The sequence below is a fragment of the Anabrus simplex genome, chromosome 2 (genome assembly GCF_040414725.1).
Source record: "Anabrus simplex isolate iqAnaSimp1 chromosome 2, ASM4041472v1, whole genome shotgun sequence".
NCBI classification, from domain to species: domain Eukaryota; kingdom Metazoa; phylum Arthropoda; class Insecta; order Orthoptera; family Tettigoniidae; genus Anabrus; species Anabrus simplex.
Window position 1 is genome coordinate 630931924 of NC_090266.1, and position 18998 is coordinate 630950921.

General features: G+C 40.0%; 1 protein-coding gene across 10 annotated transcripts in view; it reads right to left on the reverse strand.

Annotated features, from left to right (window-relative positions):
- Window positions 1–18998, reverse strand: part of LOC136864291 (proteoglycan 4) — a 975577-nt gene that overhangs the window by 88219 nt on the left and 868360 nt on the right. For 9 of the 10 annotated variants that reach the window (XM_067141070.2, XM_067141075.2, XM_067141072.2 and 6 more), the window contains one exon: window positions 2127–2153. The exons of the other annotated variant lie outside the window; for it this stretch is intronic. In XM_067141070.2, the coding sequence (XP_066997171.1) occupies window positions 2127–2153 (27 nt within the window). The remainder of the gene's footprint in view (window positions 1–2126; window positions 2154–18998) is intronic. 10 annotated transcript variants of the gene reach the window in all.

The following is an 18998-nucleotide window of genomic DNA, read 5'->3' on the forward strand; positions in this document are numbered from 1 at the left end:
TTCTTGTTCTTGTTCTTGTTCTTGTTCTTGTTGTTCTTGTTGTTCTTGTTGTTGTTGTTGTTGTTGTTGTTGTACACAGGAATAAATCCTTCCACTGTGGTTTTATTTAACACAGAATAAGAGATCCCATTGGACTCATTTCCACAGTCTGAGATGCTGCCATTATTCACTTACAGTAGTGTCTACCTCCACACACTGCCATCTTACAACTGGCAAGGAGAGAACACTGACCTTCAAGCTCTGGGCACAGGCTTGTCACAAAATGAGAGTAAAAGCTATTAGTGGCCATTTCTTACAATGCTGGTGCAAATTCTGATGTGGATGTCGATAATTAAGATACTTGATGTCTGAGGTTGGTGTCATTTCAGGGGGTTTAATATAATTAATCTGAGTCGTTTTGCTTCTAGCACGTCAAAGAACTCTGATGGAGCCGGGCTTAGTAGCTCAGATGGTACAGTGATGGCTCTCTGAGCTCTGCTTGGCAGGTTCAAACCTGGCTCACTCCAGTGATATTTAAAGCTGTTCAAATATGCCAGCCACTTGTTGGTAGATTTACTGGCATGTAAGAGAACTCCTGCAGAACAAAATTGTGGCACATCAGCATCTACAAAAATCATAACATAAGTAAAATTATTATTATTATTATTATTATTATTATTATTATTATTATTATTATTATTATTATTATTATTATTATTAACTTTGCTGGGTCCCACTGCAGGCAGCCCTGAGCATGGTTTTCCGTGGTTAAAGCAAATGCTGCAGCTGCATCTTGACTAAGGCTATGACCACTTCCTTCCCACTTCTAGCCCTTTCCAGTCCCATCTTCGCCATGAGACCTATCTGTGTCAGTGCAACATAAAACGAGTCACAACCAAAATTATTATTATTATTATTATTATTATTATTATTATTATTATTATTATTATTATTATTATTATTATTATTACCACTGAAAGTGGCAATGCAAATCTCTGAATTTAGATGTTAAAACAGAATAGAGTATATACCAGTCAGTATATGCAGGGAAACCTGGTATTTAGGTTTATCAAGTGAGTTAGTTTCATATATTAGGCCTATACATTTATTTTTTATGAAGATATGAAGTTACTTTAGCATTTCACAAATTTACTTTTAAATCCCTGGACTTGTAAAATATTGATAGAAGAGGAAAATAGGGGACATGTCAAAAGAGATACAATCTTCAAATAAATATTTATAATGACATTCCTTTAGAGTTTGGAAGGTCGAACAAAATATCTGATTTATTAAATACATTAAATATATCAATTTTCTGGTCCTAGAGAGAAAGACCTTGAGAATCACTGCTCTCCCTATTCATCCACATATCAGGGATTCTGAAATATACAGTAAGAGATATTACCATAATTTGAGTAACATACTTTCACAACTATATTGCGATACACCTTATAGTAGACATTTAGGGTAAGTCTTCCAGTAAATGACCATTTAAGGGCCATAAAATTGCATATATACACTTAATAATTGAAAATGATCTAAGAACACTGTACAAAGTTTTCCTCAGTTTATGTCTGAAAAATGGGGACTTGAATTACTTGGTTCAGTACCAACATATACAGCAGCAGATGCAAGAAACAGGTAGCAAACTTCCTGTTTGCTTGAGCAGAAATAAAACCAGGTTATGAGGACTTTATTTTCTTTCTTCTATAATTTAAAAAATATTTTACAGCTCTCTGAAAGTTAATGAGGGACAGTACTAGCATACATACAGATTTATATTTTTTGGCTGTCTTGAAGTATCAACAAGTTATATTTATACTGTACCAATCACTTCAGTTCTCCTTTTAAAAAGTGGGAAACAAAACATGAACTACCTATGCACATGCTTTGTAATTGAACAGAAGCTTGATGGTGCTTATTCAAACTGTTTGAAGTTATATAGGCCATTTACTGGTTCATTTACTAGCACTCTCACCCCTTCTAAGGAAATAATATTTGAGAAACCCTGATATAGTAAATATTGTTGCAGTTCTAAGTAAAATCTCTAATATAAAATAATTTGTTCTAATGTGTGATGCAGGTGGTCATGGCTAGCAGCATAGGTGAAAGATTAAGAATCAAAGTGAATGTGAACACTTTCATACCTCTGTAAAACTTCACATTTGGCATGGCTACAAGAAAATAATACCGTACTGATAAATAGTAAATAACTACACATACAAATAGGTGTATACTACTGTTGTGACTATTGAAGAAATTGATGATGATGATTATGATAATAATAATAATAATAATAATAATAATAATAATAATAATAATAATAATAATAATAATAATAATAATAATAATAATAATAATAATGTGGTAATCCTCCGGGTTTCTTCAGTTGTAATTTGAAAAGTTTTGGTGTTTCTCCAGTGACCCTTCTCAAGATATGTGATGAAGGAGCATCAATAAGGCCTTATATACAGGGTGGCTGGAAGTGACAGTGTTAACTCTGGGCTGTAAAAAACTTGCATTAACAGGAGCATAACAATACAAGAACTTATATGATACCGGTATCTCAAAGTTTTTTCATAGTTTGGTCAAAAGCCATAATTTTTGGTATTTCTGAGTTTGAGTCAATATAATAAGTCAGAATTTTCAGTTGATCAGCATGTTGGGAGAAAGGACCCATTAGGTAGAAGTAAAACTGCATGTTCTACTCCTAACTAACATGTGCTTTTACGTTTAGGAAACTGACCACTCACCCATATTAATTTCAAAATTTATCACGTGCTGATCAACTGAGAAGCCCAAATTATCATATTAACTGAACTTATTATGCTTCGATCCCATGGGCCATTGTTTAAATTGCCAACAGTACATGAGTTTTTACAATAACTCCGTTTCCTTTCCGTAATGAAATCTCCTATCCGTTTGTGATGTTGCTTCTATTCGTAATTGTGTCAATATTGGATCAACAAAGGGCTATACCCCATATGACAATTAAAAAATATTGAGTTAGAGTATAATTTTCTGTGCTAATTATGTTCATCTTGATTCAAGCTGTTATAGTGTGGTAAGTATACTTGATTGATATCATAGCTGGCTGGGTTTATTGCACAGTGAAGAGTTGAACTGGGGATGAAAGGAAGCGTGTTGTTCTTGAATACAGGAAGGGGCTTCCTTTCATTTTAGTGACTGAAGAGTAGATAATAACAAAGTTATAAGTCCCATTAATGATTTTTATATTTTTTTGGTGATACCGAGGTGCCAGAGGTCCTGCAGGAGTTCTTTTGTGTGGTAGTAAATCTACCAGAATAATGCTGGTGCATTTGAGCACCTTCAAATACCACAGGAATGAACAACGATCGAACTTGCCAACTTGGGCTCAGAAGGCCAACATTTATGCCAACTGAGCCATTTACAAACTGAAGGGGTGGAGCTGGCTTGAAAGGAAGATGACGTTTATTTAAGCAGAACCTGGTTTCCTTTCAAGATTTAACATGCTTGGCACAATTCTGCTCATGCACACTGAAGTGTCACGAGTTTTCATCCAGCTAAGCTGTCTGAGAAGGGCTACTGCATACTAGGTGGAATTTTTACCCTTGTCAAATATGTAATCATTAGATAAGAGCCCGGAAGATAACCACTGTGATCACAAATCAGTACCATTACAATCACAGCAGCAACAATGTCCTGTGAAACACATGCAATGTCTATGAAGTACACAAATGAATTAGCCACTTCCACTGCATCGAAACAATGCCATGTACTACAAATGTACGCATATTACTGCTATTTCTACAGCTATATTCTAACTACCTTTAATAATAATAATAATAATAATAATAATAATAATAATAATAATAATAATAATAATAATATAGGATGACGCAGACTCAGTGATCTAGCTACATAGCTTCGAAGCCAGATATCCAGAATTTGAATCTTGATGACTTCAGGTGGAATTCAATCTAGGATCAGCGTGTGATGACAGATAAGGCATCTGGTCTTAAAAGACTCTTGGCCAAGATCCAAGTTTAGTCTGGGCACTCCATCAACCCCATAGGAATATGGGGATATAGCATTAAAAAAAGTAAAATTAAAACAAAAAAGTCATACTTTTATAACAGGCTTGGTTATGCTTACTAGAATATTTAATATTTCTTCACTCTTCAAATGTCTCATTGATTAGAAATGGTATGAAAAAAAAAAATCACATACTGTATAAAATGTAGAGTATCATTTGAAATTTTGTTGAATTACTCGATTATAGAGCCAGTTATGATGAAAAGTTATGTTTGTACTTCCCATGATATCCAGAATAATCAAATTGATTCAGTCTCAGCTGCTTTGTTAAATACAATAAAAGAAGAGATCAAAGAAGCACTATTTATAGCTGTGATAGAAGATGAGACTACAAACTTAACACATATATCGCAGCTTTCTTCTGTGCTTTGTTATATTACACATGATGATATTAAGAAGAGATTTATTAGGTTCATAGCTGTAAATACTGATTGCAGTGTTGTTTCTCTTGCTGGGCATGTTTTTAGTTTAATCAAGAGTTCCAGTTTGTGACCAATTAGTCGCTCAAATGTATGATAGGTGTTCTGCTATGGTTGGAGCACATAACGGTCTACAGCAAATCATTCTTGCCAAACATCAGTCAACCTTATTTGTGCACTGCTATGCACACAAGCTAAACCTAGTATTAAAGCAGTCTGTTATAGGCATTAGGGAATGCTAAGTATTCTTTGAAACTCTATCTGGGTTTACAACTTTCTTCTCAAGATATTCAAAGAGATAAGGTGCATTTGGCATTTTTAGTACTAAGCACTTGCCATCAGTTGCCCTGACCTGCTGGATATATACAGAGCATCTGGTTGTAGTAACATCAGAAATAAAAGAGGAACTTAAGAAATTCTTCAAGTCAGTCATAAGCAACACCAAAGCATGGGATGGTGAAATAAGAATGTGCAAGAGGTTCTTTGTCATTCTACAAGAATTTTTAATTTACTTTTCATGTGCAAAAGAGGATAAGTCAAATAATGTAACTTTCTACTTAGTTATAAGTAATTTTACTGCCGACATTTATTTGTATTGTTTGGACCATTCATGCTACTACTACTAAAATTTTTCATTCCTCCCCTGAAGGGGAGGTGGACCACTTAGACAGTGACACTGTCTCTCAGGCCGGGAGATTTGTTCGGTGAAGGAGATTTTCAGAGAAGGTGAGGGGGTTGGTGGCCATGGCCTGTACTAGGAACTGTCCTGGCATTCGCTTTAGTGCAAGAGAATGGAAAACAATGGAAAACCATTCTCAGGGCAGCCGACGGTTGGGGCCAGTCATGAGGTCCAGCCCGGTCCTCTTTCCCGAATGCAGAGGCGTAGAGCTTGGTTGGCCGGTTAGAGTGCAGAGCTGTTGGACCACAGACCAGATGTGGCCACTTAAGGACAGAGACCCACTCTGTATGTACCGATCGACCATTCATGAAAGAAGAGGACTCATTTAGAACCTTGGACTTCAAAAGAAGAGGATGCATAGAAGTAGTACTTAGCCCAAGTAGGTGCTACAATGGCAAACTTCCTGTTTATAAGAGACTTGCTTCCTCTTATTCCAAGTGCTTTCCATCAGTTCCACAAGGATATGTAAACATCCAGTATTCCAGAAAAGTTTTTTTTGCTAGTTGCTTTACGTCGCACCGACACAGATAGGTCTTATGGCGACGATGGGACAGGGAAGGGCTAGGAGTGGGAAGGAAGCGGCCGTGGCCTTAATTAAGGTACAGCCCCAGCATTTGCCTGGTGTGAAAATGGGGAACCACGGAAAACAATTTTCAAGGCTGCCGACAGTGGGGTTCGAACCTACTATCTTCCGAATACTGGATACTGGCTGCACTTAAGTGACTGCAGCTATCGAGCTCAGTATTCCAGAAAAGTATCCAGATGGGAAAGGAAATAAGAATGTAGACTAAGCTAGTAACTAACATTAAGCAGTAATTCATTCATAGCTGATGAAAGAAAGTCAGTTTATAGATTTAATTGACCAAATGCCTCAGGAGGATTACTGACAGTATTTTATTACTAGAATTTTAATGCTTATAGTTTTGTGATTCTTTTTATATCTCTATTTGAAAATAGTGCATTTCAATTATGTTTGCATATTCATTTTATGCGGTTAGGGGTGCACAGCTGTGAGTTTGTATACAGGAGATAATGGGTTCGAACCCCACAGTCGGCAGCCCTGAAGATGGTTTTCCTTGGTTTCCCATTTTCTTACCAGGCAAATGCTGGGGCTGTGCCTTAATTAAGACCATGGCCACTTCCTTCCAACTCCTAGCCCTTTCCTATCCCATCATCACCTTAAGTCCTATCTCTGTTGGTGAAACGTAAAGCCAATTGTACTTCTCCTTTGCTATGAGCCCATGGTCGACATCACAATCAAAGTTGCTGCTAATCATGAATTTAAGGTCTACGTAGGTGGATCAAAAAGTTAGTTGCACTAACGCACCGCAGCAGCGCGTTGTGTGTCGCAAATGTGGGCACAGCGGAGAAAGGGACAGACACTGCCCACAGGTCTGTTAGGTAGGTCGCTGTGGTGTCTCGTCTAGTATTGTGTGATAAGCGGCCAAATGCAATGGTGCGTCAACTGGACGTTCACTCCAAATATGAGGTGCGTGCGACAATGTGATTCCTATGGGCCAAAAGGAAGAATTGCATGGACGTTCATCGTGAAATTAGTGCTGTGTATGGGGAGCGGGCCATTTCCCAGCAAGGTATCGTAAAGTGGTGTCAGCAATTCAAAGCTGGACGCACGGATATCACGGACAACCATCGCGAAGGCAGGCCCGCAACATCCAGGACCCGTGCAAAGGTCAACAGTGTGAATGCGATCATTAGACAGAACCGGCGCATTAAACTGAGAGAAATCGCAATGCAGCTGAACATGTCCTATGGCAGTGTGTTCTCCATTGTTCACGAGGACCTTGAATATCGTAAGCTGTGTCAAAGATGGGTCCAACGTCTTCTCAACGATGAGCACAAGGGACAACGTTTCCAATCCTCCCTGGCATTTTTGCAATGCTATGTCGCAGATGGCAACGGGTTTCTGCGGTGAATCGTCACAGGCGATGAAACGTGGGTCCACTACTTCACCCCCGAAATGAAGAGAACATCAATGGAATGGGTGTACCCCTCATCACCACAATGAAAGAAGGCCAAGGTTCAACCTTCAGCCGGTAAGGTTATGGCAACAGTGTTCTTTGACATGGAGGGTTTGCTGCACGTGGAATTCATGCCGAAAGGAACGACAATCAACGCGGCGTCGTATTGTCAAACGTTGCACCGGTTGCATAAAGCGATTAAAGAGAAGCGCCGGGGGAAATTGAGCGCCGGTGTGATTTTGTTGCATGATAACGTAACACCTCACAAGGCCTGCCAAACGAGAGAACTGCTACAGCATTTCAAGTGGGAGGTCTGGCAACATCCACCCTACAGTCCCGACCTAGCGCCATGTGACTTTCATCTGTTCGGTAAGCTCAAAACGGAGCTCGGTGGTCGACGTTTCCAGACCGATGAGGAGGTGAAGGCCGCTGTCTCCGAGTGGTTGCAGAACGCTGAAGGAAATTTCTATGCATCCGGCATCGACATGTTGGTTGTGTGTTCGCAGAAATGTTTGGAGTCTCTTGGAAACTATGTGGAAAAGTGACGTTACAGTGTATGTCGTTACAGTCGTGTTGCTGTTGTATAGGTGGTGTAACAAATGGCCATAACTGGGAAGTGCAACTTATTTTTTGATCTGCCCTTGTATATGTTCCAGGTTTTTGTTATTGTTCATTGCACACAAGAACATAGCAGAAATATGGGACTTCTTATTTTGCTCCCAGCATGTGTCAGAGTACAAGGTATCCTGCTTAACCTTTGATGTAAGGCCTTTCAATTGTTTGTGAATGCAGGACTGCATGTATTCTGAACCAGTCCTGTACGTTTGTTCAGTCACAGGAGATGGTGTCCAGATTCATTTAGCCTGCAGTAAGAATAGGCTCGCACCTATCAAAAGCGTAACCTTGCCATGATTAGAGCTTCTAGCGGCACTGGTAGGAACATGACTACTGCACTACTTCTGCAAATCAACAGTTTTTATGTCACACAGACAGTAGTGTGGACAGATGCTACTGTGACTTCGAGTTGGATACACAGTGATCTGAACAGATGGAAGACCTTCATATGTAATTGTGTAACAGAAATACAAAACTACATGACCCCCACACAATGGAAACCTTGCCCAGGACAGCACAATACAGCTGATTACCTCGTACGAGGGGTTCTTGGAGATCAAATGCATTCCTTGAAAATGTGGTGGCACAGACTGTCATGGCTTGCACACCCTGCAGAGTGCTGCCATCTGGTGCTCCAGTAACAAACCAATTACTTCCTGAGGGAAAGGTGAAGAAAAACCTGGGGCTAGTTTTGACAGTGAGTATGCCTACTAGCCTCATTGACACTTCCAAATTCAGTTTATACTGGAGGCTAGTTTGTATTACAGCATGGGTTCTTCATTTCCGAATCAACACCCGTTGGAGAAAGAAATCTTTTGGAGAGTTAACAGCCACTGAACTAACAGCCGCACGCATTTATTGAATACAAATGTTCCAGAGAGAAGCTTTTGTGGGAGAACTGCAAGCACTTCAAAAGAACTTAGCCCTGCTGAAAGGATAAAAAATTGCATGTTATAACCCTTTCTTGGAAGATGGGTTTGTGCACCTGGGAGGTCCACTACAGTTTACTGATCTCAATAGGGAACAAATACATCTATTGCTCCCTGACGGTTCCTATCGCTTCACGCATTTACTTATACTACAAACACACATCTGACTCCATCACTTTGGCGTTCACATCATTCTGTCTGAGTTTTGAACCATGCTTTGGATTCTTAGAGCTTGTCAGGCCATCAAAAAGATTTTACATGCGTGCCTTGCATGTAAAATCTTGAAGAATCCACAAGGACAACAGATAGAGGCATCACCACCACCTGAACGAGTAAAACCTTCAAAACCATTTGCCATTACAGGGATAGATTTTGGTGGACTTCTGTGTAACAAGATGGGGAAAGATATGCACAAAGCAAGTATGACCTATTCACATGTGTTACCACTCAAGCAGTGCACTTTGAACTCTGTACAGATATGACAACATATAAATACCTTATGGCACTTCAGCTATTCAAAGGAAGACGTGGCCTACTGCACACAATATATACAGACATTGCTAAAGCATTCCACGCAGAAAACATTTAAAAGCATTGCCTGCAGAAGGTTCCTCAGTGAGGAACAGTTAACCACCACTGCTGCACTGACTCTTTCACACTTTCTGACCGGAAAAGGACTTGTCACAATTCCAACAGGACCGGAGCCTACAATTAAACAGAATCTATCCAGGGAACTCCAGTTAAAGCAAAAACTTTCTGACGGCTTCTGGAAATGTTGGAGGAAAAAGTACCATTTAGAGCTGTGGAATTTTTATGAAGTTCAATGTTCAAGAAGGCCCATTGAATTCCACCTGAGAGACATCATTCTAATTCAAGAGGACATGTGCCTACAGCACATGTTGAGGAATGCCATAATAGAAGGACTACTGCCAGGGAGAGACGAGAAGATAAAGACTGTAATTCTCCGTTCCGCAGAAGGTAAAAATTTCAATCGTGTGGTACAGCTGGTCATCCCCTTCGAGGCTGACCAGGGTGGGGAGGATGTGAGAAATCCATGACTGTACACAATGCTATCTGTAATGTATAACATGTTTGCGATAAACTTCCTTGAATATAGATAGTGATTGTTAGTGGACTGACGTGTTATTATAGCTCCCCACTCATGACGTAATATCTATAAAATGTGTGTGTGTGAAGTGTGACATTAAGCAGCATTCAAAGACGCAGAAGTCCCCCATAAATCCAACCCCTCGTCTGCGTCATGGGGGATGGGCAATGGTATGAAGTAGGGGATAGCCTGCAAGGGTGAAGTACAGTGGGGACCTTGCATGCCCCAGGACCGCTACGGTAGCTGTGAAGGCCTTGCAGGAAACCCTGAAAAGTAACGGCTAACAGTGCTCTGGTGAAGTTCTTAACGGCAAATGAGGCGGAGAAGGAGACCTTTGGTATGGCAAAATTGGTGGAAGAGGCAACTCTCCCTCTTGGGTTAAGTGAAGTAGGAAACCATTGCCTTGTGGTGAAGAGGGATCTTCAAAGGATAAGGGAGACAACCTCAACAGAAAACAGCATGCCTGGAGGCTTCGGGTGGCAGCCCAACCACTAGGCTCAGTTGCTGTGGACTAATAACTTGCACAACCTAATTATTTTTACAGAAATATCAACAAAGAGAAACCAGACTGATCCAAAGATGATAACCTTTGGCTTGAAAAAGGTAACAAAAAATGGGATTATGGAATGTGAGAACTCTGCGGGAAAGTAGAAGACTACAACAGGCAGTGGCATGTATGAAGAGTGATATCATAGGATTAAGTGAGGTGAGGTGGAGCAAGTTTGGGTAATTGATCAACCATGATGGAGCTACATTTATATATTTGGGAAGAGCTGAGGGCCATGGAGTGAGTTGTGAAGGTGTGGGTATATTGATGCACAAGGAGGCTAAGAGGAGCCTTGTGGAGCGGTATCCAGTATCGGCAAGAATAATTATTGCATGTTTCAAGACCAATATCAGAAATGTTATGATAACAGTGTGCTATGCACACACTGAGACAGCAAAGGAAGAAGACAAATGGGCATTTTATGTGCATCTAAATAGCACGATTAAGGAACAGAAGAGGAAGTATTTAATTATAGTTGAAGGAGATTTGAATGCTAAGGTGGGCCAGGATAATAAAGGACTTGGGCACAACATGGGAAGGCATGGCCTGGGAGAATGAAATGAGAATGGACAGCTCTTTGTGGACTTCTGTGCCAGCCATGATCTGGTTATAGGTGGTACGGTATTTGTATATAAAGATTGCCATAAAGGGATCTGGGTATCACCAGATCATAGGACAGAGAATCAGATAAATCATGTCGGGATTAGACCAAGGTGGAGACGTTCACTGTTGGGTGTGAGAAATAAGAGAGGTGCAGACATCAGTAGCGATCATCATCTTGTAGTGGCTACCTTTAGAATGAAGATCCGGGCACAGAAAAGGAGGACAGAACAGACAAGGAAGTGGTATGATGTTGGAAAGCTAAAGGATGACAGAAAGGTGAACAAAGTCTTCAGGACAGAACTAAAGAATCGATTTCAAGCACTCACTGAGGTGGAGGATGAAACTGTTGAGGAAAAATGGGTGAAGATAAAAATCTGTCTTTACAGAAGTAAGTGAAAATATCCTGGGTTTTAAGGATAGAAGGAAAAAAAGACTAGATGACCAAACAGATTGGGAAATCATTAGAGAGAAGAAAGAGATAAAGGAGGCAATGAACGCATGTAAGACACGAGCAAGAAAGGCATAACTGCAATCAAAATATGCTGCAAAGTGTAGGGCAGTAAAGAGAAGTGTGAGGAGGCATCAAAGGAAGTGGACAGATGACCTGTCTCAACAGGCAGAAAAGGCAGCCAACAAGGGAAATCTCAAAGAACTCTATACCATCACCAGAATTCTGGCAAAGAAGCAGATGCAGAGAAACCATCCAGTCAGGAACAAAGATGGATCCCTCTTAACTAACCCTCAGGATCAAATGAAGCGATGGCAGGAACATTTTCCTACAGTTCTAAACTGCTCCATGGAAGATCAGTCAGATTTGGGGGAGGAGAAGAAGATGAGATTCAGTCTGACCCAAGGATTAAAACATGCATTCCAACAGTATAGGAAATCAAGAAGTCATTGAAAGAGTTACATATTGACAAGGCAGCAGGAGTTGACAACATTTCATCAGAAGTCATGGAGATTAATATGGACACCACCGCCAATATATTGAAGCCTCTATTGGAGAAGGTATGGGTTACTGGAGAAATGCCGACAGACTGGTGATGTGAGTTGTTGGTGAAGTTGCCAAAATAGAGGGATACGTCAAATTGCAACAACTGGAGGGGCGTTACGCTTCTCTCAATCCCTAGCAAAGTCTTTACCAGGATTCTGCTGAACAGAATGTCAACTTGAGGCTCCAACAAGAACAGGCAGGCTTTCATCCAAATCGCTCCTGCATCGACCAAATAAGAAAGCTTTTGACTCGATCAACAGAGAAGCCATGTGGAAGGAAGTGAAGCGTTATAGAGTTCCCAGCACAAATTGTCGATCTCATTCATGAAATGTTCCTGATTACACATGTGGAGTCATTCATGGGGGCCGTATATCTCAGCCTGTATCTGTACGTTCAGAAGTTCGTCAAGGTTGTATCCTGTCACCAACTATGTTCTTGGTTGTGACTGATGTGGTAATGCAGAATGTGATTTAAATGTGAAACGTGCTATCCAATGGGAATTAGTCAACAGGTATGAAGATCTGGAATTTGCTGACGATTTGTGTCTCCTGTCTGAGGCACATGGGGAAATGCAAGCAAAACTCGAAGATTTGGTAGAGGAAGGGAAAAAGGTGGGACTAATGATCAAGGTCCTAAGGATTAACACAAACAAATTAGACCCATTTTTCTTCAATGGTGAATTTACTGAGGATGTGGATAGCTTCACATGCTTGGGCAGTGTAGTTGCCAAAGATGGGGAGCTGCATAAGATGTCTTGCAGCACATTCAAAAAGCAAATGGTGCCTTTGCTCAGGTCTATCCAGTGTGGAAGAACAACAAAATGTCTATCAACACCAAACTCTGCATATTCCGAAGTAATTTTAAGTCAGTTTTATTATATGAGTCCGAGACTTGGAAAGTGACTGAAGTAATTACATCAAGTTGAAGACCTTTGTTAACTGCTGATTGTGAAGGATTCTTAACATCTACTAGCCGGAAGTAATCTCCAACCATTAACACTGGAGTAGGATGGGAGAGAATAAGACGGCCATACAGATAAAGCAGTGGAAATGGAAAAGAGTAAGGGGAGTGAAGCAACTGAGAAAGAGGCAGTGGACTAGAACTTGCAGGGTAAAAGGAACAAAGGAATAAAACAAATGTGGCGAAGATCTGTTCACATGGAAGCGATGGATGAAGGCAAGACCTGGAGTGAGGTAAAGAGGCAGGACCAGATAGAGATGCTTTGTTGATGCCCTATATTGCACAACAAACAACAGGAATTAAGTCAAGTAAGTCAAAGGTGCAGAAGACTCGCACTGTATAGGTCTTGTAATGATCTGAATCATCAAAGTCAGAAATTTCACTATGGTACAGTATTTATTATAATTTAGAACTAATTCTGTATACTTGTTGCAAGTTTTTTTTATTGAAATCTAATTTAGGAGTGGTCTAAGTCAATGAACTGCATTCTGTGGCACACTGTTCATCACTGTTACTGTCCAGGAGCTTCTCAAATTCTTCTCCTACATCCATCTGTTCATCGTTAAGTTCTGAGGAAGAAATCATTAACCAACCTCTCTGTCTTCAATTGTAAAAACCCCATTGGATTGTTGTTGAGCTGAAATGACATGAAAATTCACCATCCTGTCACTAAATGTATGGCAAAGAATTCATGAAATAAAAAATGGAGCAGACGTGTTCTCCGCTTGAGCCAGAACCATCTCTAAAATCTTCTTAGTCCTTGGTACTATTTTGCATCACTAAACCTTCACTGATACAGCAGGAAAACTACGTTATTAGTGGTAGCAAGTCACAGCTGAACTAATCCTTCTACTATTATTTACTGCAATGAACAATAACAGTAACTGGCATTGTTCATTGGTATTGTTAATTCATTAATGTGTGTACAGAGTTGTATCCAACAATTGTAATCAAGGAGGGACATGACTTCTAGTCTTTTACTCACTGTGCCTTGTAGAAAGGTGCATTGGTGAAAACAGTATATGTTGACATTTACTATTCTTATTAAGCAAATAAATTCCATAAGCTTCGTTCAGCTCTCGTGCCTTTCACCAGGATGATCATTCCCGTTGGGATACATCTTTACATTGGTTATCGTATGCATTTAACTGCACTGTTGATGAGTCTCATAAACTCACCCCAATGTCTTTGATGTTCTCATTTGTCCCCAACTCCCCACTGTCAAATTTATGGTCCATAAATGAGTTACCAGAGACAATAGATCTGGACAAACTCCAGGACCTGTGGAAATCAGCTAGGGATAACTGTAGAGTATCTCATAGGAGAGTTAAAGAAAGGTAGACCATGGACGGAGACCCATTGAGCTAGCTGTGGGTGATAAGATTTTTGTCAAAATTTTCCCTGCAAGCAGTGGTGCAGCTCAGTTTTCTGCAAAGCTTGTCCCAATATACTATGGTCTGTACACCATTTTTGAGTTTAAGAATCAAAGAATTATATAGCCACCTAACTGATACCCTTATTTGCCTTTGGCAATTTTATAAAATCATTAATAGTACATGTTTCAACTGCTTTGCAGTCATCATCAGCTACATTCATGTATTCACCCTCACTCTAAGCATTGGTACATCCTTGATTACATCATCACTCGACAGTATGATAGGAATCATGTCCTTATCACCAGGACAGCTAGAAATGCTGATGATTGCTGGACGGATCACAAGTTGCTATTCTCTCGTCTTAGAATCAGTCTTCACTGTAATCCACCCAGGCATTTTTAAACCCCATCCAGGCAGAAGTTTGATACATCTAAACTTTGAGATGGGACCCACTGCCATGAATTTCCATGACATGATCTCCGACATGCGGACAGGTGCTCCAGTCAGCACAAAGAGTGTTGAGCAGGAGTGGGCTACATTGCGGAAAGTAATCCCAGAATCAGCTGAGAAAACCATTGGTTTTAAGAAAAATGTAAGACAAGACTGGTTTGATGACATCAACAAAGAGATTTTGTGTGTCATCAATGCTAAATGAGAAGTCCATCCATCCCTTCTTCAAGATCCATCTTTGGACAACTTTTCTCAAACTCAAGCATAAATGTCACAACTGGTGGCAGTAGAAAGCTCAGGAACTGCAATGTATGTCTGATGCCCAAGACCTACATAACATCTATGCAAGAATAAAGGAATTATATGGTCCAACTTGCTCCTCCTTCAGGACACTGAAAGCTGATGATAATGCTACCACTATTACATATAGTCAAGAAATCCTAGAACTTTGGAAAGAAATTTTTCCACTCTTCTCAATTGGAGTTCAAATGCTGCTGAAGACTTTCTTGATGATGTGCCTCTATATCCCCAACATCCATGGATGGCTCTTCCATCAACATTCAAGGAATTCAATGCTGCTCTCAGTGAACTGAAACCTGGCAAGGCTTCTGGCCCAGATAATATTCCTCTGGAACTGATTCAAAGTGGAGGCCTACCTCTAAAGACCAGACTTCATACTCTTATCCTCTTAATATGGGAAACCTGTAAGTACCTGGTGACCTTAAAAATGCCACTATCGTTACTCTTTTCAAAAAAAGTGATCGTAGTGTTTGTGGCAACTATTGTGGTATATCATTGCTATCTGTAGCAGGTAAAATTCTTGCTAGAATTTTTCTCAATTGCCTGCAGATTATTTCTGAGAGGATCCTACCTGAGTCACAGTGTGGTTTTCGAACATCCAGAGGCACAAGTGATATGATCTTCTGTGCAAGGCAAATCCAGGAAAAATGCAGAGAGCAACAGATTCCTTTATACTTAATGTTCTATGATCTGGAAAAGGCTTTTGACTTGGTCCCAAAACCAGCTATGTGGACAGTAATGAAACACTTTGGCTGTCCACAGGATTTTGTAGATCTAGTCAAAGCTCTTCATGATAACACGTCTGGGCAAATCATTCATCAAAATATTATCTCTGATCAATTTCCAGTCACTCATGGATTGAAACAAGGATGTGTGCTTGCTCCAACACTCTTAGCTCTTTACCTAGCTGTCATGCTATATGGAACATCTACAGACAACCAAGGTGTAAAAGTCAGATATTGTTTTGACGGGGGCCTGTTCAATCTAGCTAGACATCGCTCCCAAAAGCTTACTAAGATTTCCTCCACTACGGAATTTCAGTATGCAGATGACGCTGCAACAGTCAGTCAGTTATTTCAAGAGTGCTTGCGATCGTTTTGGTCTCTCTATTAATGTTCAAAAAACCAAAGTACTGTCACAGCCTGCATCTGGATCAAACCTATCACTTCTCAATATATCCATTGCGGATGCTCCACTGGAGCAGGTTGACCACTTTTTATATCTAGGAAGTATCCTCTCAACAATTGCCAACGGCTCACATGATGTTGATAGGAGAATTGGTGCTGCCCACTCAGCATTTGGATGTTTAACCCGTCATGTCTTCATGAATATGGACCTTACAATACATACGAAGATTAAGCTTTACCGTGCTGTTATCATATCAACACTGCTTTAGGGTTGTGAAACGTGGACCCTCTACCAACAGGATATCAAAAATCTAGAGTGCTTCCATCTGCAAAAACTTAGATCAATCTTGAACATCAATTGGGAGGGCTGGGTCACCTACCTTGCAGTTCTTGAGAAAGCGCATGCTATAAGCATTGAGGCTACCATCATTGGCCACCGTTTCACACGGATAGGACACCTCCATCGCATGAGTGAAACCAGACTTCCTCGTCAACTTATGCATGGTGAACTCTGTTCCGGCACAAGACCTCATGGAGCCCCTTTGAGGTGTTTCAAGGATCAGCTAAAGCATACTAAGAAAAGAGCTGCAATTATCACTCAGTCCTGGGATACGCTTGCTGAGAATCTTACACTTCGCCACCACACTGTTTCTACATGAGTTTCGGTGTTGGAAGAGGAAAGAGGGTGACATGAAGAGGATAAACGACAAGCACAGAAGCTCAGTCAAGCTCAGTTCCACCCTCCCCCAACCATTTCATGTGATCTTTGTGGATGAATGTTTCATGCTAAGACTGGGCTACTAAGTCATATGAAACATATTCACAAAGCTTTGTGAGTGTGAAAATGTAAACTGCTGAAGAATATGTTTACTTGGATACAAGTTGCAGCCATCGCCGATGATGACTACAGGCTTATTGTGTCTTTTGTTTTCCTATTATTTACTAATTTTTCAAAGTTTAATCTTTGGTGTGGAAATATTAAATGGTGTTCTATTTATTCAAGAAATATTATCCTGTAGTAAATAAGTTAGGGTGCACCCATTTTAATGTAAATATGTAATACTTTGCTTCTCCTCCCTGTTTCAATATGACATTAGTATGTATATTTTGTAAATCTCCTGAAGCCACTTAATTTTGCCTAGTTGACCCAGCCACCTACAATATCACCTTATATAATAAAGAAACTTGAGCTCCATACTAAAGCAAAGCTCCTGTTGAACTCTACTCCCATATCAGTTGTGTTTCAACATTTCAACATAGCAGTTAATAAAGCTTTTTGACACCAAGTGATATTGTGTTTCACTTCCACTTATTACTGCTGATGGAGTTGGTTTATGCAGAGGAATCATCTAAAGGGATATTGGTGGTCATGGCCTACCATATTCTCAGTTCCAGTGGGACTTCAGCAATAGCAGTTGCTGCTGTGAAATTGCATAACAATGTGTATTTCCACCCATTATATGAAGGCTATATCACTGGTATGGACTTTACCCTGAACACATAATTTCTCATTATACTGAGAGCATTGTATCTCATGGTACTTGGGTGGTCCGGCTCCCTGGATCCGGCCCTCAGCAATGTCGGTCTCTCTCACCATTAACAACGCTGAAGCTTGCCCAGATATTTTTAGATGCAGTCTTCTGCATTAACTGAACTTCCATCGCTAGATATACTATACAATATGAACTGAACTTCTACATTTTCCAAGATTGTGTTCAGATTCAAACATCTTCTCTAGTTTGGAAATATTGTTAAGTGTAGGAGGGGGAAGTCTGTAACCTGAAGAGGGCCTTTCCCTACAGTTAGGCAGCACTTTAAAAATTTACCTGTAGTGATATCTTGTGGAAATAAGCTGAACTCTATCCTAATATATAGTTCTGAAGCCTTCCCACAGATATCACTTTCCTGTTTGAGGTTACCACCAAGGGAATTATGTTGGGACATTCATTAAGCGAGTTGGCCATATGGTTACGGTTGCACAGCTGTGAACTTGTATTCAGGAGATAGTGGGTTTTGACTGCACTGTCGGCAGCCATGAAGATGGTTTTCCGTGGTTTCCCATTTTCACATTAGGAAAATGCTGGGGCTGTACCTTAATTCAGGCCACAGCCACTTCCTTCTCACTCCTACCCCTTCCTATCCCATGGTCACCATAAGATCTCTCTGTGTCGGTGCAATGTAAAACAACTTTTAATAAAGATTTCACAAAAGGCCATCTTGGATATATCATGCAACAATACAAATTTATGGTAAGACCTGCATTTGCTATTATGGTGCACAAAGGGCAGGGCCAAACTTTCGAGTTTGTTGGTGTCGACCTAAAAACATCATGGCCTGCAGTACGTGGCATTTTCTAGTGTCAATAGGCCAAGCACATTAAGAGCACTACTACCACAGGAGAATTTGCATCATTCTTGCAATGTTTAACATTTATTAACATATTTTTTATAATTAACGTTGTACTCCTTCATGCAAACTAATAAGTAGTTACCATATTTTTGTTCAAAATTTATAATAAATAAGTGATTTATAAATTACTATATTTTTCATGATCCTTTATCACCGTTCATCAAGTTTAAATAAAAGTTCACAATGATTCCGAGCAAAGCTCGGTCAGCCAGTTAGCCTATTTGGTTAAATAATAAGGGATTATAGCTTGCATATCTTTCTTGTTCACAAGTGGCATTTTCTACGCAGGGTGTTCATTTCGATGACGAGGATACACTTCTTCTCTAGTCCTTAAAGAGGTGTTTATAATTTACAAATCGCTGTAAAGAGACCTTAAGTGGGGATGTACACCTTTAGAGGTCAAAATTGCATTCTTCAATTTATTTTCCTTTGTAGAATATACTGTGA